Raw genomic sequence first — 27,978 nt, 5'->3', positions numbered from 1 at the left:
GAGAGAGGGTCGACCATCATTCCCTTGTCATCCCTACACTGCCACGGGGCGCATCGAATGAAAGCTGTTCACACTCATTGCGTTCGTCATCATGAAATCCATGGCGCAGTCACGCCGTCATCTCCTCCGCGCCCGCGCGTACCAACCCACCCGGCCCCTCCCCTCCCCTCCCCTCCCCTCCCCGTCCTTTTTCACCAAGGTTCCATCCTCCGCGCGGCACCCGTGAACGGCGGCTGACCAATTCCACCATTCGGCTCCACGTTTCTTTTCGAAATAACTACTCCGATTCCATATTTCGAATCGATTCCGTCCTCACGCTCACGCAGCAGCACCGCTCTCCCGCGGGTCGCGTCCAGTCCACCACCGCTGGGCTTCGGCTCCTTCCGCGAAATTCCACCGGCAAAAGCAGTGTGGAGTACCGACTAGAGACGAGTCTCGGACCCGCCGCACCCCGAAGTGCCGAACCCTACGCTACGCTGCGGGAAGCTCTCACGTCGCGCCCGCCCGCCCATGGACCGCCTCGCCGACGGCCTCGCCGCGGCATCCCTCTCCGACACGGAGGACCAGAGAGCCGCAGCCGCCGCCGGTGTGCCAAGCGCCGATTACCTCCTCAGCGTCATGCGCGCCATCGAGGGCGCCGAGGCCACCATGCGCAGCCAGGTAACTGCTCCATCCCCCGCTTCCCTTCCTTCCGTCTCTTCGAATTCCATCGCTTCACCTCTAACCCAGACCAGTTTCTGGTCGCAACAACCAAAATGTAATAAAAAAATACCAGCTTATTTTGATTTTTTTTCGTGTGGTTTTATTCCATTTCAGCTGGAAGAGAATAACCGGCTCAAGGAAGAGTTGATGAGGAAAACACAACAGTTACAGAGGATGGTAAGTCTGTTTCTGTTCCATGCAGAATTTAAATCTTTTTAGTATTACCAGAGGCATAATATTCTTCACACATGATCTCGTTCTACCATTTCCATCCTATTGAAGTTCAAGGATGTCATGTACCTTCCCTGCTACCTACGTTTTCTTTTGGGGATTTATGCCCACAGAAAATTGTTAGTGGCAAAGCTTAGGATGAAATCTGTTAAGTTCCGTTCGAGGTGACTGGTTTTACTATGTTCTCTTTTACCAAAACAGTCTTCTCGGTCGGTTTGACTGAGAGTTTCTTCTTAGTGCAACACCATAGGGGCACTGGTACTGGGGCTGTCTTTCCCACCGTCTACTCCACGAAATTGGTGTAAAAGACCTAGATACTTTTGGCGGATGCGCCTAGAATACGTTGTAAGAACCTGCACATTTGCGCTTTATTTCCTTGAAATAAAGCTCGGAGACCTTTTCTCTAAAAAGAAAAATTGGTGTAAAGGAGCAACAGAGCAACACAGTCGAGCATTTTTTACCACAATCTTTTTTGGATATGGTACTTGCATTGACTAGAGCTTTCGATATGTTTATATTTCTGTGTCAAACATACCAATAGATTTGTTTTATTTGAAAATAATGTCTCTGTAGCCTGTGCTGTAATCAGCTTTGGCAGCTTGTCTCATTGCGTCATAATGAAAAACCACAACTCTTGCTTGACATATAACATCTAGAATTGTACTTCTATGGCATATTCGTGGGCATCAAGTGGTTGTTTTGGAATGTGCTTCCTTATTTTTCAGAGCGAAGATGCTACATCCCAAAGTTCTTTCATTGGATTAGGTCAAGAGCACAATTCTGTTTCTAATAAAATGGATGGCTCCAGCTCTTCAGTAAATCCTCAGAGTACCTTGATCCTTCGTCAGAATGGAAGTTTTGAAAGTAGAGAGCCTCTGACTCAGGAAAGCTTGAAACAAAAATACCTTGACAGTCCCCAGGCAAATGGAGCATTTAAAAGATCATTAGGAGAACAGACTGCTGTTGATAGTGGTGGCCCATCACAATTCTCTACTCCCTCATCTCGGTCCCTTTCTCCAAATAGGTAAAGTAGCACATGTCTATGTTTCTGTCTTGGGATGGTATTTTAGTTGCCTTATAATGATATAAAAGGTTCATTACAGGCATAGAAAAGATGGAGATTATGATTCTAGGTTATTACCAGTTTCAGAGATGAACTCAAACATATCCTGGAAGCAGGTAAATTAGTTCTCATTCAGCGCCACCCGCAATTCTGCATACCTATGATATGCTGTTCCTAACAGTGATAGGTCCTACACAGGACCTTACTGTTAAGGTCAAAGAAGGGGAAGAAGAGATTGCACAATTAAGAAAGCATCTTGCTGATTACTCTGTGAAGGTAAAACATTTTTCACACGTGAAGGCCACTTTACTGTATCTTCCTTCTTGAGCTTCTATTGACCACAAACAACTCCTGACAGGAAGCGCAGATACTCAATGATAAATACAAGTTGGAAAAACGGATTGCTTATATGCGTATGGTAAGATGTTCATTCTATCGGAAGTGAATAGTTCCTTGGAGTGTGTTTATCATCTCATCTTAATAGTTGTTTTCAGGCATTTGACCAGCAGCAGCATGATTTAATTGATGCAGCATCAAAAGCTTTGTCATTCAGGCAAGACATTATTGAGGAAAACATCCGTCTCACGTATGCGTTGCAGGTAGCTTTCATGTGCTATATGATGGATTGTATAATTGTATCTTCGTTTGACTCTCAGCTCACAGTTGGAATATCAAATATGCACAAGCTTGATGCTTTTTATGCATGTTTTCCATCTTAATTAAACATCCCGCTTATGTAAAATATCCTTAAATGTGTACGATCATAGTGTTAGTCGTTGAATTCTCACTCTTGGTAGTAGGAGAATTCTTACTCTCATCGAGAGAGGATGACACTAGGAGTTGGGGCAATTTTCTTGTCTATTTCTCACACAAGCTCACACAAATGCCATACCAACCTGAGGGGTTGGGGATACATATTTATAGGCTGCTAGCCAGCCAAGCATATGTCAAGATGCTAGTCTAAGATGCTAATATGCTGTCCTAAGATGCCTCTAAGATGCTGTCCTAAGATGCTGTCCAGTCATGATACTGGGCAGTGCTGCTGTCCAGTCAAGATGCTGGGCAGTGCTGCTGTCTAGTCCCATGCTGCTGTCTAGTCAAGATGCTGGGCAGCAAGACCAGCCCCACAAAGACTGGACCAGCCAACACAACACAGAGACTTATCCATCATTCTCCCCCTAAGTCTTGTGTGTCGTTTTGTGGGGAAGTTGAACCATCCCGGTCCTGGAGCAGAGCTCAAGGAACTTGATCCTCCCAAGGGGCTTGGTGAGCAGGTCCGCAAGCTGGTCCTTGGTGTTGATGTAGGTCGCCTTGATGCTCCCTTCCTCCAAACAGTCTCGGATGAAGTGGTACCTCACCCGGATGTGCTTGCTGCGTTCGTGGAACACGGGGTTCTTTGCCAAGGCCAGAGCGGACTTGCTGTCCACCCTGAGCTCCACCGCACTAGTGTCTCTGCCGAGGAGATTACCAAGCAGTCGAGCGAGCCAGAGCGCCTGGGTCGAAGCGGTGGAGGCCGCTATGTACTCGGCCTCGCAGCTGGACAGGGCCACCACCTGCTGCTTGACCGACTGCCAGCTAACGAGCCACTTGCCGAGGAAGAAGAGGATCCCGCTCGTGCTCTTGCTGGTGTCGATGTCGCCGGCGTGGTCGCTGTCGCTGTACCCGACGAAGTGTACCGCCCTAGGGCACCTCGGGTAGTAGAGGCCGTGGTCGAGAGTCCCCGCAACGTAGCGGATGATCCTCTTCACAGCCTGCTGGTGCTCCGTCGTCGGTCGCTGCATGAACCGACTAACGTAGCCGACGGAGAATGCCAAGTCCGGCCGTGTGTGGGCGAGGCAGCGAAGGCTCCCCACAAGACGCCGGTACTGCGTAGCGTCCACCTCCTCCGTCGTGCTGTCGCGGCTCAGCTTCAGCCTCTCCTCCATCGGAGTGAGAGCTGGGTTGCAGTCGGTGAGCCCAGCTAGCTCAACGACGCGCTTGGCATAGGCGGTCTGTCGAAGCGTGATCCTAGAGTCATCCTGGTGCACCTCGATTTCCAGGTAGAAGGAGAGAGGCCCCAGGTCACTCATCTGGAAGGTGGCCTTCATCTCTTCCTTGAATGCCGTCACCTCCGCATCCTTGGTGCCGGTGATCACCAAGTCGTCGACGTAGACACCCACCAGTAGGGCATTACCTCCATTGCCCTGTCGGTAGATGGCCGCCTCGTGCGGGCTTTGCTCGAAGCCCATCCCCTTTAGCGTGGAATCCAGCTTGGCATTCCACGCCCTCGGTGCCTGCCGCAAGCCATAGAGGGCCTTGCGCAGGCGGAGCACTTTGCCCTCCTTGCCGGGGATCGCAAATCCCGGCGGCTGGTGCACGTAGACCTCCTCCTTCAAGTCGCCGTTAAGGAACGCCGACTTGACGTCCATGTGATGAACACGCCAGCCCTCCTGGGCAGCTAGCGCAAGGAGGAGTCGCACGGACTCCATTCGTGCCACGGGAGCAAAGGCGTCGTCGAAGTCGACCCCCTCCTGCTGCACGAAACCTCGTGCCACCAAGCGAGCCTTGTGCTTGACGATGGCACCGGCTTCATCCCTCTTCAACTTGTACACCCACTTAAGGGTGATCGCGCGATGACCACGAGGAAGGTCAGCAAGCTCCCAGGTGCGGTTCTTCTCAACCGCATCCATCTCCAACTGCATCGCGGCGCGCCATGCCGCGTGTCTCTCGGCCTCTGCAAACGACCGAGGCTCGCCGTCGTCACACGCAAGGTGCAACTGCGCCTCCAGGTCGTGAGGCACCGGTCCTGGCACCGGCTGGTCGCCGAGAAGGTTCTCCATCGTACGGTACCGCAACGGCTCGCCGTCGTGGTACGCGTCGACTCGCTCCTCGTCGTGAGAGCGGAGTAGCGAGCTCAACCGGGCCGTGCTCGACACGAGCTGGTGGTGGAGTAGACGTGCCCGGAGTGGTGCCTGTCGGTGCTGGAGTGCGTGGCGTTGCCGGCTGTGGTGGAGCCGACGAAGAACTCATCGCAGCCGAGGTCCTGGCTGGAGAGCGTGGTGCTGTCGGAGTAGCAGGCGCCGGGGTCGGTGGAGGCTGGGGGACTGGGGTAGACGCGCTCGCCGAAGAAGAGCCGCCTACTCCCCCAGCTCCCTCGAAGTGGACGTACTCGACAGAGAAGTCGTCGTACGTCGGAGCCAAGCCGTCGTCCACCGCCTTGTCCCACGCCCATCCTCGCCCTTCGTCGAACACAATGTCGTGCGCCGTGCGCACACGCTGTGTCTTCGGGTCGAGGATGCGGTAGGCCTTCGAGCCCTCCGCGTAGCCGATGAACACTCCCGGAGTGCTCCTGTCGTCGAGCTTGCTGATACGCGAGGCAGCCGAAGACCCGCAAGTGGGAGACCGCCGGCTTGCGCCCATGCCAAGCCTCGTACGACGTCCTGCCGTCGAGCGCCTTGGTAGGCGAGCGGTTGAGGATGTAGACGGCCGTCACCACCGCCTCTCCCCAGAAGACAGCCGGCATCCTCCTCTGCTTGAGGAGGGCCCGAGCCATCCCCACAACCGTCTGGTTGCGCCGCTCGACGACGCCGTTCTGCTGCGGGCTGTACGGCTCGGAGTAGTGGCGCTGAATGCCCTCGTCAGCGCAGTACGACGCGAATTCAGCCGCCGTGAATTCGCCGCCGTTGTCGGTGCGCAGCATGCGCAGCTTGCGGCCGCACTCCGCCTCCGCAGCAGCCTGCGCGCGCCTGATGGCGTCCGCAGCCTCTCCCTTGCTGCCGAGGACCATCACCCACATGTAGCGGGAGAGGTCGTCGACGAGCAGCAGGAAGTAGCGTCGTCCTCCCGGTGTGGCCGGTGTCACCGGGCCACACAAGTCCCCGCGCACAAGCTCGAGCTTCTCCTTGGCTCGAAAGCTAGCCCGCTGTGGAAAGGGGAGTCGCCTCTGCTTCGTCAACACGCAGACGTCGCAGAGCTGCTCCACATGGTCGAGGCACGGCAGGCCTCGCACCATCTCCGTCGCACTGAGCCGCTTCAGGGCCTCAAAGTGAAGGTGCCCGAAACGCTCGTGCCACTGCCACGCCTCGTCGTCCCGACGAGCAGCGAGACAGAGAGGTTGTGCCACCTGCACGTTAAGGACGTAGAGTCGATTTGCGCTTCTGGATACCTTGGCAAGAAGGCGACGACGACGATCCCAAATCCTCATGACTCCGTCCTCAACCACCACGCGCGAACCGTTCTTATCCAACTGTCCTAAGCTGATGATGGAGTTCTTCAACGCGGGGATGTAGTAGACTCCGGTGAGCAGCCTGTGCTCACCAGACACGGTGGTGAAGATGACTGAGCCGACGCCCTTGATCTCCACGCCGGAGGCATCCCCAAACTTGATGGAGCCTCGGACGCTAGAGTCAAGCTCGGTGAAGAACTCCCGTCGACCGGTCATGTGATGGGTGGCGCCGGTGTCGAGGCACCACCCGTCAGTCTTGTCGTTGCCGGAGCTGTCGCCGAGGAGGGCGTGTGCTTTTGGCTCGTCGAGGTGGAGGAGAGCCGCTGCGGCCGGTGCCGCTGGAGGTAGCTCAATGCTTGCATGTGCCATGAACAAAGCCGGCTCCTTCGCCTGTGCGACGTGGGCCTTACCGCGTCGTGGCTGTCGGCAGTCCTTGGCCCAATGGCCGAGCTGGCCGCAGTTGCGGCAGGCGTCGTCTCGTGCCGGCTTGTGCCTGCCGGCGGTGCCTCCGCGGACATCACCCTCGGCACGTCCTCGCGCCTCGGCCTGGGCGTCTCTGCGCGCCTTGCGCGGCTTGCCACGCCTGCGGCCGCCTATCGCGGAAGAAGGCTCCCCCTTCCTCCGGTCACCTTGGCTGGCAAGCCACTGCTCCCGAGTGAGAAGGAGCTTCCCGCCAGTGGTGATGGGCCCCGAGAGAGACTGTGGCTCATCGCTGTCGACGACCTTGAGGCGACCTATCGCCTCCTCGATCGACATCGTGAAGAGATCCAGCAGGGACTCGATCGAGCGAGCCATCTGCTTGTACTTCTCGGGGACGCAGCGAAAGAGCTTTTCGACAGCTCTCTCCTCGCCGTAGGTGTCATCGTCGAACTGCACCATCTTCTGCAACAGAGTGTTGAGACGGAGAACAAAGTCATCAACGTCCTCACCTGGCTTGAAGGCCAGGTTCTCCCACTCCTTGCGAAATGCCTGCAGTGTGGACTTGCGGGCGCGGTCGCTGCCGATGCGTGCCGCAGCGATGGCGTCCCAAGCCTCCTTGGCAGTCCGCTTGTTGGTAAGCGAGAACTGCATCTCGGGCGGGACTGCAGCGATGAGGGCATCCAACGCCCGTCGATCTAGGTCGTAGTCGACGTCGCCGTATCGGACTGCCTCCCACATGTGCCGCACCTGGAGCTTTAACCTCATCACCGCAGCCCACTCGACGTATTTGGTCTTGGTGAGGGTAGGCCACCCACCGCCGGGACCGACGTCCCTGACAACAGCCTGGAGCCCGTGGTAACCACGGTACCGATCCGGGGAGAGAGAGCCACGCTGCCTGTGAAGGCCGCGCTCTCCATCGACCCGTCGGTATCGATCCGGGGAGAGAGAGCCACGCTGCCTGTGAAGGCCGCGCTCTCCATCGACCCGTCTGCCACCGTTGCTGTGCGCGCCTCCTCCAGGAGCGCCGCCGCCGTGCGCGCCTCCTCCAGGAGCGCCACCGGCGCGTCCGCGCCTGTCTGGGCTGCCGCCGCGCTCGTGGGCGTGCGCGGCTGCCCCAGAAGCGCCACCGCCGTGCGCGCCTCCTCCAGGAGCGCCGCCAGCGCGTCCGCGCCTGTCTGGGCTGCCGCCACGCTCGTGGGCGTGCGCGGCTGCCCACTGCGCCGCCCGCGCTCGCGCTGCCTCCTTCTCTAGCAGCTCGAGGTCCGCGTCGGCGGTGTCGTCAGCGGAAATGGAGCTGCCGATGCTGCCGCGCAGAGCCTCGACCTCCGCTGTCGCCGCACGCACTGCATTCGCCGCCGCCGCTGCTTCCGCCTCCGCTCTGGCTGCTGTCAGCTCCGCCGCTGCCAGCCTCGACGCCCTTGCCGCTGCCGCAGCGGTCTCTGCCGCCGCTCGCTCGCGTTCCTCTGCCACGGCAAGTTCGGCCTCCTGCCGACGCCGCGTGCTCGAGGCGACCGAGCGCTGAGACTGCCCTGCGGACATGACGCGCTACCGGGGGGCTGCTGCGTGGGGAGAGGGCTGCTGCTCGTCTGCGCGGGGGAGGAGTGAGCAGGAGCGGCCGGAGCTACTGCTCGCAGCTGGGGCTGTTGTGTGGCTGGGAGGGGAGATGGGCAGGAGATGCTCAGGCTACAGGATAATACGGCTCTGATACCAGTTGTTAGTCGCTGAATTCTCACTCTTGGTAGTAGGAGAATTCTTACTCTCATCAAGAGAGGATGACACTAGGAGTTGGGGCAATTTTCTTGTCTATTTCTCACACAAGCTCACACAAATGCCATACCAACCTGAGGGATTGGGGATACATATTTATAGGCCGCTAGCCAGCCAAGCATATGCCAAGATGCTAGTCTAAGATGCTAATATGCTGTCCTAAGATGCCTCTAAGATGCTGTCCTAAGATGCTGTCTAAGCTGCTGTCCAGTCAAGATACTGGGCAGTGCTGCTGTCCAGTCAAGATGTTGGGCAGTGCTGCTGTCTAGTCCCATGCTGCTGTCCAGTCAAGATGCTGGGCAGCAAGACCAGCCCCACAAAGACTGGACCAGCCAACACAACACAGAGACTTATCCATCACATAGCATGACTTCTGTTGTAGCATGAAAAAATTGTTCTGTTGCCAAAAGTCTGAATGTTCAATTTCAGTGCTTACTTAAAATTTGAGCCGATTCTATGGTACAAGCTCAAGTCGGAATGCAACGCATTCTTTATTTGTATAGCCAAATCTTTATTGCAGTAGCTGAAGATAGTTATGAACACGTGATTGCTTGTAGCTCCTTGACACAAGTGTTTGGCATAGGGATTCTTTGTGTTGTCTTTCCTTAGTACTGAAGGTAGACTGAATTCCAAATGATTTCTATCGAACAACCGTATTTTACTATTTCATCGTAACCACCAGGTAGGATAATTCATTGCCATGGTTGTGCCTGAATTATGTATACATTATACATTGAGATATCACCATATCATGTACTAGGTTCTAGAGCTAGATTTGGCTTGTACACTTATGCTGTGTGGTTCAGTCGTTTCTTATGGAAACTATTTTCCAATACCCCAGCCCGTGAATATTAATGTTGGCCCATGTATTCCTAGGCCTTAGTGTGACGGGTTTAGTTTGGTATGAAAAGTTAAGAAATGTTAGTGACCACCTTATAAGCCCTCACATTCCAAACATAGCACCCCCTAGTGAACACTTTTACATGAAACTAGGATGAAAGTGTAAGATAAGGTGCTTTCCATACACATGCTTGGGTTGTTTGTTATTAGGCCACGTTTAGTTCCCAGCCAAATTCCCAAAAAAGTGCTACAGTATCCATCACATCGAATCTTGCGATACGTGTATGGAGCATTAAATGTAGACGAAAAAAAAACTAATTGCACAGTTTGGTTGGAAATCGCGAGACGAACGTTTTGAGCCTAATTAGTCCATTATTGAACACTAATTGCCAAATAAAAATGAAAGTGCTACAGTAGCCTATTTTCCAAATTTCGCCCAACTAAACACAGCCTTAATGCTGATGTAAGTTTGTCTTTCCTGGACAGTAATAATATCAGTTTATCTCATGGTATGTTCATTGTATGGATTTACTAATAAAAAAATGGAAACAATCCTAAGTGTTACTTATGTTACTGTCCAGGCAGCCCATCAAGAAAGATCAATTTTCATATCTTCTTTGCTTCCTCTTCTGTCTGAATATGATGACCTCCAGCCTTCAGTTCTCGATGCTCAGTCAATTGTTAGTAATTTAAAGGTATGCTCTGTTTTCTTGTATGTGCTGTGGCAAGAGTACTGTCATTTAGCATGCATCAGAATTGTTACTACTTTATTATTGGATTTCAAGGGAGAATAAGGTTAAAAGACGAAATGATTTTAAGTGCTATACATTTTCTATTCCCTGTACGAAGTATTCAACAAACATAGCATGCCATGCGTTAATCATATACAAAGCAATCTGAGATCAATTAAAATTTTATTACCTGCGACCAAATTTTTTCTACATTGTATCTAATATAATTCAATTGAAACCAGTATCTGAGCATCCATTTTCTGACGTTTTTACCTTTCCCTGTAGGTTTTGTTTAAGCATTTGCAGGAGCGACTTATTGTTACCGAGGTGAGCCACACTAAACTACCAAAAATATGCATTTATACAAAATAGCATACCGTACCAGTAGTGAGCTTGTCATGTTTTTGAAGTTGCCTTGTATGCAAACTTGGATGGTGCAGGACAGATTAAGGGAGTCTCGATACCAGATTACTCCATGGCATACTGAATTGTCGAATAATACCAGCAATCCTGTATCTACTGATCCTCCTGCTGGAAAAGCATTGGTGGCTACAGTATGATATGACTCTTCAGTATATATACACATTCTTCCATTACTCTGTCAAGTTTTAACACATGGTCATGTGCTTCCTACAACTTCTTTGCTTTCTCAGAGCAAAAGCAGCTTTGGTGTTGTCCCCCAGACAGTGTATCCTCACGTACAATCCCCAATGTCTTCCCCTGTTCAAGCTAGAGGTGATTGGGGTGCATTCGGTAACAAAAACCATCAAGATATTTCAAATGAGGTTCCTACAAGAAATGCTGGACATGATGACATGGGAGGGACCTCTCTTTCAAGCAGGTAGCATCTCTTGTAGGAGTCTACAATAATGTACCTTACTAACTTCTGGATCAGTGTTGTAGTTTCTTGAGCATGCTACAGACCTACAGCTATGAATACTTCTTGAGTAGCTGACATTATTTTTAGCAAATTTCCCTTTCCCCCTTCATATTGTTGTTTCACTATTTTCGATAACATTAACTTTTCTTATGAAAGATTTAGGAAACCATTTTGCGTAGTTAATTTTGAGTCATGACTAAAATGCTAATACAATATGATTTTTTTTATGATTTTCAGAAACCAATATAGGACTGATGTTCCTACTCAAGTATCTCAAGGTGATTCCCATGCTGTTCATTTTGACTTTGAGACTCAGAGTCAAAACCCACCATTCAAGGGTCTTAGCAGAAATGATGTACTGGATGGTTCAGAGAGTGCTGAAGCCCAAAACACACAAGAACCTTCGGCTCGATGGGGTCCAGGGGACTCATCTAATTTGGTATCTGGCCTTGAGGATGCAAACCCTTCATATCCTTATCTTCCTACAGTTCTTGAGGAGCCTGGTTCTTCTTTCTCTGAAGGTAATTACTATTGAATTAAGTTTGTATTGTTTAACACTACATTCATCTGATAATATTAATAGATGCCTATTATGAACATACAGCTGCAGAGGATGATCCATTGCCAGGCATAGAAGGGCTTCGAATCACAGGTGAACCTTTTCCTGGACGAGAACTTCAAGCAAGTGGATACCCCACCAATGGTACCACAACTTGTAATTTTGAGGTGTGCTTGACTTCTTGACTTCTTGTCAATCCACACTCCGAGTAGTGAAATGATTTTTCAAACTCATCACTTAAAATTGTGAGTTCCAAACTTTCAATATGGTTTCACTTCTTGCAAATGATTTGTGCCTGCAGTGGGTGCGCCATTTAGAAGATGGCTCCGTAAATTTCATAGAAGGTACCCTTTCTCTTCTTTTTTGTGTGCTGATACATTAACCCAGAGCTTATGTTCTGTGACCGAGTTACCTAAAACTAGGATGTCATGATGCCTCATAAAGTTTGTAATTATATTTTTGTTGATGTAGGAGCAAAGCAGCCTAGCTATGTCGTTACTGCCGATGATGTGGACACTTTACTAGCCATTGAAGTCCAGCCCCTAGATGATAGGAAAAGAAAGGTACTTATCTTGTCATATGATCAATCTTTGTTCTACGATGCTGTACTTCTTTCCAAACATAATTGTTGCAATAGAATGCAATAGTATCACGAGAAATGCTCTAACATAGGAAGTAGGTCTCAGAAAAAGGGACCTTACTGCAATTTCAGCTCTTAATCCCATCAATATGAGTAAAAGGCATAAATGAGAAAATATAAAAAAATAATTACCCTGATCACTTTTGCCATTGTAAGTCAATACAGCGTCCTTGCCTTTGCAACCCACCAAACTAGCCATATGTCTTGGGTGCGTTGTATTTCTATAAATTCTTAATGCAATGATATCTCCTGCATATTCAAGAAAAAAAATAGTCAGGGACGAGATGGTGTGTTCGCCTTCTTTAGTGCTTCTGAACAACCAGATACAATTCCTTTTTTTATCGTCTACTATTCTGCTGTGCTCTTAACATAGAGGTGGCTCTAGCAAACCAAGCTAATCACTCAACAATTGTAAACCGATCCACATAGCTAACATCCACAAATCAAACCAACCCAAACTAACTCAAAGCAAATGATAAACTTGGGGTGCCCTGGCCATGTGCGCTCACGGCACTGTGAATTTTTACGAACACCCGTTTCTTGCTCAGAGGTCTTGCTGACAGAATTATTTACAACAAATACCATTGTTTTCGTTTTCCCATTCACTTCAGAGCAGAATGCAAATATGATTTGGGCCAAAATCGTGTCTGCAATTTCTTTCTGCTGGAATGGACCTGTGTTTTTTACTTCGAAAGTGTGGAATCATTTGATTATCCTTTATTTTAGGTTATTTACTTATTTAGCATAGTCAATGGTCCACATGTCTTGCCAAGAGACATGCTTTTCACATTTGGTGGTGTGAAAAAGATTTTCATGGGAGTAATTTTGTTTTCATCTGGGACTCTTTCTGGAAAAAAATATTACTTAGAAACTAAATTGAGTTTGTTAGCATATGAATTTTATGTTCGTCATAACTCTAGGGGTGTAGTGAAAGTTGCAGTCAATGTTACAGAATCATCCTGACATTTGATATCTGGGTTATTGGATTTTTTTTCTCAAATCTGCAGGAGAACTGCGTGTCTGCATATCATTGCATTAAGAAGGATAGAGAAATATTTACAAGAACACACACATATCACACTAAACGCTTAGATAACCAACACGTCCATTACATCAACCAACCTGACCAAAACTACCAGTAGCGACCTCTAGGTGAAGCTGCACCAACCCTCTTGACACAGCCAAACACTAAAGGTGTCCCTCTTCAAAAACATTCCTCAAAACTGCCTGGACACTGGGTGCAGAACCATTGAACACAATCATTTCTATGCTTCCAAATCATCCAAGCACCCAAAGTGCTCAGTGATTTCAATCCTCGCTTCCAAAAACCTGGACCAAAGCATTGATCCTCAGCCACCAATCACAGAAATTCTCATCCTCAACCTGTGGAGAGGTCTGGCAGTCCAAAATGACGAAAAAGATAGTACAAAACCTGCCTGGAGAATATACAGTTTGTCAGAAGATTTTATATCGTTTCTTGCTCTTGATCACACAGTGTACAATCTACAGTGAGCCAGATGAGGCAAGCCCCCCTGTGGGCAAGTCTGTGTCTGTCAGCCGTCCAACATCTATTATGTGCTGCCAACCAAAGAAAAAATTGGCACTTCTTAGGTGCCCAAGATTTCCAAATAAGTTGCATGGCGCAGATTGTATAGCACCATTAAAGAGGTCCTTACATATCGACTTAGTGGAATACTGTCCATTCTCCGTGAACCTCCAATGGTGCCCAATTGCTCATCCTGTCTATCCAGATGTAACTGCACTTCGGTTAGGAGGTCCCAAATATCAAGAAATTTAGAGAGGACTGCAACAGTGAGACCACCGCTAATGTCCTGACCTGTTATCTGTCAAGGCCTCTCTCACAGTACGTCTATTCTCTCTTCTTTTGGAATGGAGAAAAAGACACAAGGAGCCAAACCAGCAATGGTCGTCCCTTCCAGCCAATTAAAATGGAGTTGCGATCACCAACAACAGAAACCATGGTGATTGGGAAGAAGTCCCTGACTGAAGCGTGAACTTGTATAGGGAAGGAGGGCCATGACATGTCAGGTTGGGTTTTGGCTAACCAAAGCCATTGCATCCTCAAGGCCCATGCAAAGGATTTAAGATAATGAATACCATGTCCTCCAAGCTCTTTGAGATGACAAACTTTACGCCATGTAATCAAACATTGTCCCCCATTTGCCTCTTTTCTTCCTCTCCAAAACAACAACAACAACAACATAGCCTTTCAGTCCTAAGCAAGTTGGGGTAGGCTAGAGTTGAAATCCACCAAGAGCCCCAAGTCACGGTTCAGGCACTTCAATAGCTGCTTTCCAAGCACTCCTATTCAAACATAAATCTCTAGGTATATCTCACGCTTTCAAATCTCTTTTTATTGCCTCTCCCATATCAATTTCGGTCTTCCTCTACCTTTTCTCATATTATTAGCTTGGCTTAGGACTCCACAATGCACTGGTGCATCTGAAGGTCTTCTTTGGACATGGCCAAACCACCTCAACCGATGTTGGACAAGCTTTTCTTCAATTGGTGCTACCTCTAGGCGATCACGTATATCATCGTTCCGAACTCGGCCCATTCTTGTGTGACCACAAATCCATCGCAACATACACATTTCTGCAACACTCAGTTGTTGAACATGTTGAATCTTTGTAGGCCAACATTCTGCTCCATACAACATAGTCGGTCTAATCGCCGTTCTATAAAACTTGTATTTTAACTTTTGTGGTATCCTCTTGTCACAGAGAATGCTAGAAGTTTGTCGCCACTTGATCCACCCTACTCTATGGCTAACGTCCGCATCAATATCTCCATCCCTCTGTAGCATCGATTGATGGATAAGTCTCATGTGTGGCTGGTCTTTGTGGGGCTATGATGCTCACATGGTCATGGTCCTTGTGGCTGTTTTTTTTCTGTTTTTAGGACAGCATCTTAGACTAGAGGACAGCATCTTAGAGGACAGCATCTTAGACTAGAGGACAGCATCTTAGCTAGGACAGCATATTAGCATCTTAGACTAGCATCTTGGCATATGCTTGGCTGGCTAGCAGCCTATAAATATGTAACCCCAACCCCTCAGGTTGGTATGGCATTTGTGTGAGCTTGTGTGAGAAATAGACAAGAAAATTGCCCCAACTCCTAGTGTCATACTCTCTCGATGAGAGTAAGAATTCTCCTACTATCAAGAGTGAGAATTCAGCGACTAACAACTGGTATCAGAGCCGTATTATCCTGTAGCCTGAGCATCTCTTGCTCATCTTCTCTCCCAGCCCCACAACAGCCCCAGCTGTTGGCAGCAGCAGCTCCTCCGGCCGCTCCTGTTCACTCCTCTCTCAGCTCGTCTGAAGCAGCCCTCTCCCCACGCAGCAGCCCCCCGGTAGCGCGTCATGTCCGCAGCGCAGTCTCAGCGCTCGGTCGCCTCGAGCACGCGGCGTCGGCAGGAGGCCGAACTTGCCGCGGCAGAGGAACGCGAGCGAGCGGCGGCAGAGACCGCTGCGGCGGCGGCAAGGGCGTCGAGGCTAGCAGCGGCGGAGCTGGCAGCAGCCAGAGCGGAGGCGGAAGCAGCGGCGGCGGCGAATGCAGCGCGTGCGGCGGCGGCGGAGGTCGAGGCTCTGCGCGGCAGCATCGGCAGCTCCATTTCCGCTGACGACACTGCCGACGCGGACCTCGAGCTGCTAGAGAGGGAGGCAGCGCGAGCGCGGGAGGCGCAGTGGACAGCCGCGCACGTCCACGAGCGTGGCGGCAGCCCAGACAGGCGTGGACGCGCTGGCGGCGCTCCTGGAGGAGGCGCGCACGGCGGTGGCGCTCCTGGGGCAGCCGCGCACGCCCACGAGCGCGGCGGCAGCCCAGACAGGCGCGGACGCGCCGGTGGCGCTCCTGGAGGAGGCGCGCACGGCAACGGTGGCGGACGGGTCGATGGAGAGCGCGGCCTTCACAGGCAGCGTGGCTCTCTCTCCCCGGATCGGTACCGACGGGTCGATGGAGAGCGCGGCCTTCACAGGCAGCATGACTCTCTCTCCCCGGATCGGTACCGTGGTTACCACGGGCTCCAGGCTGTTGTCAGGGACGTCGGTCCCGGCGGTGGGTGGCCTACCCTCACCAAGACCAACTACGTCGAGTGGGCTGCGGTGATGAGGGTAAAACTCCAGGTGCGGCACATGTGGGAGGCAGTCCGGTACGGCGACGTCGACTACGACCTAGATCGACGGGCGCTGGATGCTCTCATCGCTGCAGTCCCGCCCGAGATGCAGTTCTCGCTTATCAGCAAGCGAACTACCAAGGAGGCTTGGGACGCCATCGCTGCGGCACGCATCGGCAGCGACCGCGCCCGCAAGTCCACACTGCAGGCACTTCGCAAGGAGTGGGAGAACCTGGCCTTCAAGCCAGGTGAGGACGTTGATGACTTTGCTCTTCGTCTCAACACTCTGTTGCAGAAGATGGTGCAGTTCGGTGACGACACTTACAGCGAGGAGAGAGCTGTCGAAAAGCTCTTCCGCTGCGTCCCCGAGAAGTACAAGCAGATGGCTCGTTCGATCGAGTCTCTGCTGGATCTCTCCACGATGTCGATCGAGGAGGCGATAGGTCGCCTCAAGGTCGTCGACAGCGATGAGCCACAGTCCCTCTCGGGGCCCATCACCACTGGCGGGAAGCTCCTTCTCACTCGGGAGCAGTGGCTTGCCAGCCAAGGTGACCGGAGGAAGGGGGAGCCTTCTTCCGCGACAGGCGGCCGCAAGCGTGGCAAGCCACGCAAGGCGCGCAGAGACGCCCAGGCCGGGGCGCGAGGACGTGCCGAGGGTGATGCTCGCGGAGGCGCCCAGGGCGGCGCCGCCGGCAGGCACAAGCCGGCACGAGACGACGCCTGCCGCAACTGCGGCCAGCTTGGCCATTGGGCCAAGGACTGTCGACAGCCACGACGCGGCCAGGCCCACGTCGCACAGGCGGAGGAGGAGCCGGCTCTGTTCATGGCACATGCCAGCATCGAGCTACCTCCAGCGGCACCGGCCGCAGCGGCTCTCCACCTTGACGAGCCAAAAGCACACGCCCTCCTCGGCGACAGCTCCGGCAACGACAAGACTAACGGGTGGTGCCTCGACACCGGCGCCACCCATCACATGACCGGTCGACGGGAGTTCTTCACCGAGCTTGACTCTAGCGTCCGAGGCTCCGTCACGTTTGGGGATGCCTCCGGCGTGGAGATCAAGGGCGTCGGCTCCATCATCTTCACCGCCGTGTCTGGTGAGCACAGGCTGCTCACCGGAGTCTACTACATCTCCGCGTTGAGGAACTCCATCATCAGCTTGGGACAGCTGGATGAGAACGGTTCGCGCGTGGTGGTTGAGGACGGAGTCATGAGGATTTGGGATCGTCGTCGTTGCCTTCTTGCCAAGGTATCCAGAAGCGCAAATCGACTCTACGTCCTTAACGTGCAGGTGGCACAACCCCTCTGTCTCGCTGCTCGTCGGGACGACGAGGCATGGCAATGGCACGAGCGTTTCGGGCACCTTCACTTTGAGGCCCTGAAGCGGCTCAGTGCCACGGAGATGGTGCGAGGCCTGCCGTGCCTCGACCATGTGGAGCAGCTCTGCGACGTCTGCGTGTTGACGAAGCAGAGGCGACTCCCTTTTCCCCATCGGGCGAGCTTTCGAGCCAAGGAGAGGCTCGAGCTCGTGCACGGGGACTTGTGTGGCCCGGTGACACCGGCCACACCGGGAGGACGACGCTACTTCCTGCTGCTCGTCGACGACCTCTCCCGCTACATGTGGGTGATGGTCCTCGGCAGCAAGGGAGAGGCTGCGGACGCCATCAGACGCGCGCAGGCTACTGCGGAGGCGGAGTGCGGCCGCAAGCTGCGCGTGCTGCGCACCGACAATGGCGGCGAATTCATGGCGGCTGAATTCGCGTCGTACTGCGCTGACGAGGGCATTCAGCGCCACTACTCCGCGCCGTACAGCCCGCAGCAGAACGGCGTCGTCGAGCGGCGCAACCAGACGGTTGTGGGGATGGCTCGGGCCCTCCTCAAGCAGCGGGGGATGCCGGCTGTCTTCTGGGGAGAGGCGGTGGTGACGGCCGTCTACATCCTCAACCGCTCGCCTACCAAGGCGCTCGACGGCAGGACGCCGTACGAGACTTGGCATGGGCGCAAGCCGGTGTTCTCCCACTTGCGGGTCTTCGGCTGCCTCGCGTTCGCCAAGGAGCTTGGCCACATCAGCAAGCTTGACGACAGGAGCACTCCGGGAGTGTTCATTGGCTACGCGGAGGGCTCAAAGGCCTACCGCATCCTCGACCCGAAGACACAGCGTGTGCGCACGGCGCGAGACGTTGTGTTCGACGAAGGGCGAGGATGGGCGTGGGACAAGGCAGTGGACGACGGCTCGGCTCCGACGTACGACGACTTCACTGTCGAGTACGTCCACTTCGAGGGAGCTGGGGGAGTAGACAGTTCTTCTTCGGCGAGCGCGTCTACCCCAGTCTCCGAGCCTCCACCGACCCCGGCACCTGCTACTCCGACAGCACCACGCTCTCTAGCCAGGACCTCGGCTGCGATGAGCTCTTCGCCGGCTCCACCACAGCCGGCAACGCCACGCACTCCAGCACCGACAGGCACCACTCCGGGCACGTCTACTCCACCACTAGCTCGTGTCGAGCACGGCCCGGTTGAGCTCGCTACTCCGCTCTCTCACGACGAGGAGCGCGTCGATGCGTACCACGACGGCGAGCCGTTGCGGTACCGTACAGTGGAGAACCTTCTCGGCGACCAGCCGGTGCCGGGACCGGTGCCTCACGACCTGGAGGCGCAGTTGCACCTTGCGTGTGACGACGGCGAGCCTCGGTCGTTTGCAGAGGCCGAGAGACGCGGCATGGCGCGCCGCGATGCAGTTGGAGATGGATGCGGTTGAGAAGAACCGCACCTGGGAGCTTGCTGACCTTCCTCGTGGTCACCGCGCGATCACCCTTAAGTGGGTGTACAAGTTGAAGAGGGATGAAGCCGGCGCCATTGTCAAGTACAAGGCTCGCTTGGTGGCACGAGGTTTCGTGCAGTAGGAGGGGGTCGACTTCGACGACGCCTTTGCTCCCGTGGCACGGATGGAGTCCGTGCGACTCCTCCTTGCGCTAGCTGCCCAGGAGGGCTGGCGTGTTCATCACATGGACGTCAAGTCGGCGTTCCTTAACGGCGACTTGAAGGAGGAGGTCTACGTGCACCAGCCGCCGGGATTTGCGATCCCTGGCAAGGAGGGCAAGGTGCTCCGCCTGCGCAAGGCCCTCTATGGCTTGCGGCAGGCACCGAGGGCGTGGAATGCCAAGCTGGATTCCACGCTAAAGGGGATGGGCTTCGAGCAAAGCCCGCACGAGGCGGCCATCTACCGACGGGGCAATGGAGGTAATGCCCTGCTGGTGGGTGTCTACGTCGACGACTTGGTGATCACCGGCACCAAGGATGCGGAGGTGGCGGCATTCAAGGAAGAGATGAAGGCCACCTTCCAGATGAGTGACCTGGGGCCTCTCTCCTTCTACCTGGGAATCGAGGTACACCAGGATGACTCTGGGATCACGCTTCGACAGACCGCCTACGCCAAGCGCGTCGTTGAGCTAGCTGGGCTCACCGACTGCAACCCAGCTCTTACTCCGATGGAGGAGAGGCTGAAGCTGAGCCGCGACAGCACGACGGAGGAGGTGGACGCTACACAGTACCGGCGTCTTGTGGGGAGCCTTCGCTACCTCGCCCACACACGGTCGGACTTGGCATTCTCCGTCGGCTACGTTAGTCGGTTCATGCAGCGACCGACGACGGAGCACCAACAGGCTGTGAAGAGGATCATCCGCTACGTTGCGGGGACTCTCGACCACGGCCTCTACTACCCGAGGTGCCCTGGGGCGGCACACTTCGTTGGGTACAGCGACAGCGACCACGCCGGCGACATCGACACCAGCAAGAGCACGAGCGGGATCCTCTTCTTCCTCGGCAAGTGCCTCGTTAGCTGGCAGTCGGTCAAGCAGCAGGTGGTGGCCCTGTCCAGCTGCGAGGCCGAGTACATAGCGGCCTCCATCGCTTCAACTCAGGCGCTCTGGCTCGCTCGACTGCTTGGTGATCTCCTCGGCAGAGACACTAGAGCGGTGGAGCTCAGGGTGGACAGCAAGTCCGCTCTGGCCCTGGCAAAGAACCCCGTGTTCCACGAACGCAGCAAGCACATCCGGGTGAGGTACCACTTCATCCGAGGCTGTTTGGAGGAAGGGAGCATCAAGGCGAGCTACATCAACACCAAGGACCAGCTTGCGGACCTGCTTACCAAGCCCTTTGGGAGGATCAAGTTCCTTGAGCTCTGCTCCAGGACTAGGATGGTTCAACTCTCCCACAAGACGACGCACAAGACTTAGGGGGAGAATGATGGATAAGTTTCATGTGTGGCTGGTCTTTGTGGGGCTATGATGCTCACATGGTCATGGTCCTTGTGGCTGTTTTTTCTGTTTTTAGGACAACATCTTAGACTAGAGGACAACATCTTAGAGGACAGCATCTTAGACTAGAGGACAGCATCTTAGCTAGGACAGCATATTAGCATCTTAGACTAGCATCTTAGACTAGCATCTTGGCATATGCTTGGCTGGCTAGCAGCCTATAAATATGTAACTCCAACCCCTCAGGTTGGTATGGCATTTGTGTGAGCTTGTGTGAGAAATAGACAAGAAAATTGCCCCAACTTCTAGTGTCATCCTCTCTCGATGAGAGTAAGAATTCTCCTACTACCAAGAGTGAGAATTCAGCGACTAACATCGATGCCAGATACCGAAAGGTATCCTTCTTACGCACTACTTGATCTTCCAACCTCACATCTCCCTTCTCCTGTGCAGCTCCGCCAAAGTCGCATCTCATGTATTCGGTTTTAGTTCTGCTCAATCTAAAATCTTTAGACTCAAGGGTCTGCCGCCATAACTCTAGTTTCTTATTTACTCCCACCTGGCATTCGTCCACTAGCACTACATCATCGGTGAACAACATACACCAAGAGATATCCTCTTGTATATTTCTGGTAATCTCATCAATTACCAAGGCAAAGAGATACGGGCTTAAGGCTGACCCTTGATGAAGTCTAATTTTAATCGGGAAGTAATCTGTGTTACCATCGTTTGTTCGAACACTAGTCACAACATTGTTGTACATGTCCTTGATGAGAGTCAAGTACTTTGATGGGACTTTATGTTTGTCTAAAGCCCACCACATAATATTTCTTGGTATCTTGTCATAAGCCTTCTCCAAGTCAATGAAAACCATGTGGAGGTCCTTCTTCTGCTCTCTAAACCGCTCCATAACTTGTCTTATTAAGAAGGTTGCTTCTGTGGTTGACCTTCTGGGCATGAAACCAAATTGGTTTGTTGATATCTGCGTCGTTCCTCACAGGCGCTGCTCGATGACTCTCTCCCATAGCTTCATAGTGTGGCTCATCAACTTAATTCTCCGATAATTAGTACAACTTTGGATATCTCCCTTATTCTTGTAGATTGGTATCAATATGCTTGTTCTCCACTCCTCAGACATCTTGTTCGATCGAAAGATATTGTTGAACATCTTGGTTAGCTACACTATAGTTATATCCCCGAGACATCTCCACACCTTAATTGGGATACCATCAGGGCCCATCGCTTTGCCCCCTTTCATCCTTTTCAAGGCTTCTCTGACCTTCGATTCTTGAATCCTCCGCACAAAGCGTCTACTAGTGTCATCAAACGAGTCGTCCATGTTAGTCGTCAATGTTAGTCGCTGAATTCTTACTCATGGTAGTAGCAGAATTCTTACTCTCATCGAGAGAGGATGACACTAGGAGTTGGGGTAATTTTATGGTTTATTTCTCATAAAATGCCATACCAACTTGAGGGGTTGGAGATACATATTTATAGGCTGCTAGCCAGACAAGCATATGCCAAGATGCTAGTCTAAGATGCTAAGATGCTATTCTAAGATGCTAATATGCTGTCCTCTAAGATGCTGTCATAGATGCTAAGATGCTGTCCTTGTGGCAGCAACAGCCAGCAGCCCCACAAAGACCAGACCAGCCAGACTTATCCATCAGTCCAACCGAACGGTGGTGTTCTTGTTCGCACCATTGAACAATTTATTAAAATACTCTTGCCATCTATGTCTGATCTCATCCTCCTTCAGCAAGAGCTGCTCCCTCTCATCATTTATGCACTTGACGTGATTGAAGTCCCTTGTCTTCCTATCGCGAGCTCTAGCCATCTTATAAATGTCCTTCTCTCCTTTCTTCGTACTCAAACGTTGGTAAAGGTCCTCATAGGCCCGCCCCTTTGCCTCACTTACCGTTCGTTTTGCAATCTTCTTTGTCACCTTGTACTTCTCTATGTTGTCCACACACCTGTCATGATATAAGCGCTTATAGCACTCCTTTTCCTTAATAGCCTTTTGCACATCTTCATTCCACCACCAAGTGTCTTTCGAGTCGCATCCGCTCTCTTTGGTCACTCCAAGCACCTCTGAAGCAACCTTTCGAATGCATGTTGTCATCTTCTCTCACATGCTGTTTGCATCGTCTTCATCCTTCCAAGGGCCATCTTCAATGACATTTTTCTTAAAGACCTTTGATGCCTCCCCTTCTAATTTCCACCATTTCGTTCTAGCAACCCTAGCTTGTTTGTTCCCACGAGCTTGCACTAGAAAGCGGAAGTCAGCCACCACCAGCTTGTGTTGAGCGACCACACATTCTCCAGGTATCACCTTACAGTCCACGCATGTTCGTTTATCCCTTCTTGTAAGGACAAAGTCGATTTGACCAAAGTATTCGCCGCTACTAAAGGTCACTAAATGGGACTGTCTCTTACGAAAGAAAGTGTTAGCTATCATCAGATCAAAAGCTATAGTAAAGTTTAAGACTTCCTCTCCCTCCTGGTTCTTACTACCATATCCGAAGCCCCCCATGAACCATCTCGAAACCTGCACTTGATGTACCTACATGGCCATTAAGATCACCTCCTATAAAGAGCTTCTCGCTACTAGGGACAGCTCTAACCAAGCGATCTAAGTCTTCCCAAAAAAGCCGCTTAGCACTCTCATCGAGGCCTACTTTGGGGGCATATGCACTAATTAAGTTTAAGACCATATCACTAATGACAAGTTTAACTAATATGATCCTACCCTCTTGCCTTCTCACATCCACCACACCATCCTTGAGGCTCTTATCAATCAAAACTCCTACTCCATTTTTATTTGAAATTGTCCCTGTGTACCAGAGCTTGAAGCCGGTATTGTCCACCTCCTTCGCCTTCTGCCCCTTCCATTTAGTCTCTTGGACGCATAAGATATTTACACCTCCTAACCGCTGTGTCCACTAACTCTCTTAACTTACCCATAAGGGACCCTACATTCCAGCTACCTAAACGGATCCTAGTTGGCTCAACTAGCTTCCTTACCCTTCGCATCTGCCGAGGTAGGTGTAAAGACCCTTGCTTATTTTGCACCACATCCGGGCGCCGATGTGGCGCGTCACTAAGGATGCGACGACCCGATCCTTGTTCACTTGACACCGTGCCCAGATCGCGACACGGCGCGTTACGGGGGTGACGACCCGGCCCTTGCTCATTTAACATCATACCCGGGTTTCGACATGGCGCGTCGCTAAGAGGGTTATGCCCCAACGGGATTCTTTTGGGTTTCATCTCCACAAAAAGTGGCTAAGTTTTTACATTGGCTCGCCGCGCCTAACACAACCCTCCTCTTTTACCAGGGCTTGGGACCTGCTATGCTGGGACACCAAAGGCGCCCCACCATAGGCGGAGTTTCCTCTCAAAAAAAAAAGCCACAGTGAATTTCTGCAGAAGTGATTGTTCTGTTACAATTTCTTTCTTTACCATCACCAATATACTATGTCAAATGAGTTAATATATGCTGCAAGTTAAAATGCTTTTAGAAAACTGATTCCCTACTATAAATTCTGCTGTTAATACTTCTAGAAACCTTCTGTTGCAGGGAGACTTTATCAAGGTTTATGCCAACGACCAGAGAAAAATTTCATGTGGTGAGTTTTTGGTAACAGTGAACTGTGATTATGTTATTTCCATTTCCATTTTAGTTTTTCTCATAGAAAGTGCAAATTGAGGAACTTAAACACCTGAGATAATGTGGTGTTTCCTTAGAACTTTTTTTAGGACCAGCTCTATTAGAAGACATTTTGGTGTGCTATCTAACACTGGCTGAGTTCATGTATATTAATCCAATGTGCTGATCCAGTTGATCTGTCTTAAACTATGAGAACTAGTGGTGTAGTGGCCATTGGGCAAAAACTTGAAGACCTCACCATTATTATGTTTGAAGAGTGGCTAAAGGGACAATTTGATCTCCTTGTATTTCCTTAATTCCCAAGAACAGTGGTATTTCTGTTTTTTTTGTTTTTTTGTTTTAGTAAACCATATGTGCAACTATGTAATGCTCCTTCTGTCCTTTTTTATAAGGTGCGACTTAACTTGGCATTGCTTCTAAGCTGGATTTTGACCATACTTTTCTCTAGTAGTATCACTGCTAGTTACAAAATCTTAAACATAGGAATGCACATTCAAATATGAATCAAGTGGTACCACTTTTGTCAGCAAACTTTTGTATAGTTAGAATAATTGTTGATCAGAAGTTACTAAGTTTGAATTTTGAAACGTATGCATGCCTTATAATTTTGGATCGAGGGAGTACCTAATACCTATATGCTAGATAATAAGTTATATAGTAGCTGCATTGCATAAGAATTTGAGTAACCATCTTTGATGCAGATCCTGAAACAAAGGAGCTTATTAAGAGAACCCTTGAAATTGGGCATGTGACCTACGAAGTCCAAGTCCAACTGCCTGTATGCTCTGTCATTTTGCATTACACATTTACTCATCAATTCTTATTGCTTTCTTCTGATGTCACACAACTATCTGAACTATTGAATTCTCCAACAGCAGGTCAGATTTTTAGACATATGGGAACCAGCTGTGTTGGCAATAAAGAGGGAAGGTTACAGCATTAAATGTAATGGGCAGCGTGGTGTTGTTATCACAGAGAAGTTTCAGCAAGGAACTGCTGTACGTCACTACTTTTCAGCATACTTTATTTCAGAAACTGGAATGCTGTATATTCTTGTTTTTTAACTTTGCAATAATAATTTAGTTTAGTTTTTAACCAGTGTTGTACAGAGAGGCATCCACGTTGGCACTATCTTCATAAGGCTGCGTATCCCATGAAAACTGGACAAGTGTTGCAAACTTGAAAACTCATTAAAAAACATATTTTGGTCGCTTGGAAAAAAATGAAACTTGGAAAAGCCATAGACGATATATGTCGCAAAGAGATGCAAAATTGTTTTATTGAAAAATTCATACAAAAATGACAAACTTCGGGTGCATGTGCACTAGGTGACATTTGCCATCTAGTGCATATGCACCTGAAATTTGTCATATTTTGCCCTTGAAGTTTCTAGTCTGACACCTTGTTTGCCTTTCAACTATGTCTTTGAAACTGCTTCCATTTCACATAATTGATCTAACATGTTCATGCATATTGTATGTTTATGAAGCGCGCACCTTATAACAAATCTTGTAATACCCTATCCAGATTCATATTCCATATGGGCGTCCAACAGAGTTCTCGATTACATCTGCTGATGGTGCCAGTTATAATCTGAAGCCAGTAGAAAATACACTGTGAGTACCAAATGAGGCCTCTGTTTGCTTCTTTTATTAGCAGCACAGTTTTTGTACATTCCTACTTCGTTAAATATATTAGCAGCAGCGATCTCTGCTATTGTCTTAAAAATAACAACATGCGCCATCACTTCTTTAAATTGGCACTGTTGAAATTCGCCTTTCTATGTTATGTATTTTGTACTATTGAAAGTATGGCGGTCTGGGACCCTATACCCCCAGATTAGGAAAACATTTATTCTTATTCTATTTTGTTATACCATTAAAATAATGGTTTTTTTTAATCAAGATATCCCAAATTTCATTCAGAACCAAGTACTGTGCCCTGGGCCCTCAGAGTACTCTACTCGATAATCCCTTTATGCTTTAAGTGACTGTATTGCTATGATCTTTATATTAGAGGAATTTTGATACTATGCTGAACATAAATCATTTACAACTTATCTTGTTTCATGTTCTAACTTTGCAGGTTGCGGGATACCATTGTTCTAGTATTAAGGTTGTTCAAAAATATGGTACGATGATTTTCTTGTACAAGACATAGCATATTAGTGACCCCCTTTATTGCTAATCCTCATCAACAACAATAAGTGGGTATCAAGAGCTTGTGACTTCTTGAGTAATATTTCATGATGAAAAAAGTTCATTATTATCCTTGAACTTTGGCCTCCATTTGATTTGAACACTGAACTATAAAACTTTACACTTTACAACCTAAAAAATCTCATTTTTTTTAAAGAACATGAAGGAGAACTGCATGTATTCGCATTAAGAAGAAACTCAGTTCGGTCTAGACCATTATGGCATGAGTGCTTACAAATGCCTCAACTCGGGTAACACACAGCTATCTTCTAAACTCATTCACATGGTGTCCGAGTTAGCCAGCACGCCAGCAATCACCCATTTTGGTGCTCGTGGGCACTTAGTCAGAAAACAACTACCTTCTGTGTGCCTGTCTGTCTGTGTGTGAGGTGGACGGACTTGATAGTTCAAGATTGCAAATGGGACAGTTTCTAGTTCTAGAGTTCACAGTTGTGTGTGTGAGGTGGACGGACTTTATAGTTCAAGATTGCAAATGGGACAGTTCTAGTTCTAGAGTTCACAGTTGAAAAACTAACTGGTGCCAGAGCTCAGGTTGAACAGTAGTGGTACTTGTCCTAAAATTATTAGCATGTTTGATGGCAACGCACAACATTCACCTCTTCTCTAAAACACTACTAGCAGTCAACTATAAAACTATTGACTTACTAAGTTGCTGTTAGTGTGTTCTGTATGATTGGCTGTGCTGGTTGACTTGTATGATGTTACCATTTCTGAAGTTCTGAATACCTTTTAAGTTTGGTCACCAAAATCCATTGTTGTGTTGCCTCTTATGTCATTTTGAATGCCATAACATAAGAGGTTATGTTGTATCTTGGTTAATACCGGCAAGTATACTATTTAAATAGATGAACCTTTTTTTTGGAGAAAGACACCCAAAAGAGTGCCTCATCTGTTATTTATCAAATAAATTGTTCTTTTAATCATCACAGATGGTGTCTAGAAAGCTCCATCATCTGATCAAAATGCCACTGCATGTTGTTCCTGAACGTACTTGTTTTCAGAGAATTTGTTCTCTCAGTGTCACCCCCTTGTGTCATCCACTCTTTAAAGAGATGTGGAAAAAACATGGCGAGCTGATGCTGATATTAAACTGGTGCATCATGTGTGCATTTATATCTTCCTACTGTTTCAACACTGACATTAGATGTCTATCTTTCGCAGGCTCTTGAGAGGAGAAGAGGAAGAAAGAAGGGTCTTTTCTTCAAGTAGTTTCAGCTAGATAATACTTGTTTCTATGCTTCTTCTAATGTATGTAGCATTTTGGTTGATTGGCGTGGTGCATAAGTGGTGTTTTATTCATTGTAAAAATTCTAAACGATTTTGTTGTAAACTAACCATAATACCAATTACACATGTTAATATATTCCTGCCCCCGCAGAAGAGCTAGAGTTCTACCATTACGAGTGCAGCTGTGCGTTTGGCTTCCAGGGCACACGAGAATAAAAATTATATAGTTCAAATGTAATTGGGCGAAAAAGAACTGGACGGCCCCTGACGACGCTCTTTAGAATTTGATTGATCTGTCAAGAGGAGTGCACCGCGGTGGCCTGGTGGGTGGTGCCTGCCTGGCTGGTGCTCCACCGGCGGGCTGCGGCTGGAGGGATTAGCGTATCTTTGTGAAGATGCTCTGTAAAATTGGCAGCGTGGAGGTGAGGTCC

General features: G+C 50.1%; 1 protein-coding gene across 4 annotated transcripts; it reads left to right on the top strand.

Annotated features, from left to right (window-relative positions):
• Positions 1-66: 66 nt before the first annotated feature.
• LOC136449698 (uncharacterized) lies at positions 67-27,884 on the top strand. 4 transcript variants are annotated; one of them, XM_066449856.1, is made up of 22 exons: positions 84-660; positions 817-879; positions 1,659-1,957; positions 2,037-2,112; positions 2,195-2,272; positions 2,355-2,414; positions 2,491-2,595; positions 9,809-9,922; positions 10,244-10,285; positions 10,399-10,512; positions 10,612-10,799; positions 11,076-11,116; positions 11,210-11,359; positions 11,443-11,564; positions 11,699-11,741; positions 11,869-11,960; positions 24,012-24,060; positions 24,803-24,879; positions 24,977-25,099; positions 25,629-25,717; positions 26,187-26,232; positions 27,482-27,883. In XM_066449856.1, the coding sequence occupies exons 1-22, from the start codon at positions 511-513 to the stop codon at positions 27,527-27,529; spliced, it is 2,169 nt and encodes a 722-aa protein (XP_066305953.1). In that variant the 5' UTR covers positions 84-510; the 3' UTR covers positions 27,530-27,883. The 4 variants fall into 4 exon arrangements, 3 of the variants coding, with proteins under 3 accessions (XP_066305952.1, XP_066305953.1, XP_066305951.1); XM_066449855.1 differs by having other exon boundaries at positions 77-660; positions 11,076-11,359; positions 24,980-25,099; positions 27,482-27,884; XM_066449854.1 differs by having other exon boundaries at positions 89-660; positions 11,076-11,359; positions 27,482-27,881.
• The last annotated feature ends 94 nt before the right edge of the window (positions 27,885-27,978 follow it).

The sequence above is a fragment of the Miscanthus floridulus genome, chromosome 5 (assembly GCF_019320115.1).
Source record: "Miscanthus floridulus cultivar M001 chromosome 5, ASM1932011v1, whole genome shotgun sequence".
Lineage (NCBI taxonomy): Eukaryota > Viridiplantae > Streptophyta > Magnoliopsida > Poales > Poaceae > Miscanthus > Miscanthus floridulus.
The sequence above is the reverse complement of the archived record's forward strand: the minus strand, read 5'-3'. Positions and strand labels throughout refer to the sequence as shown.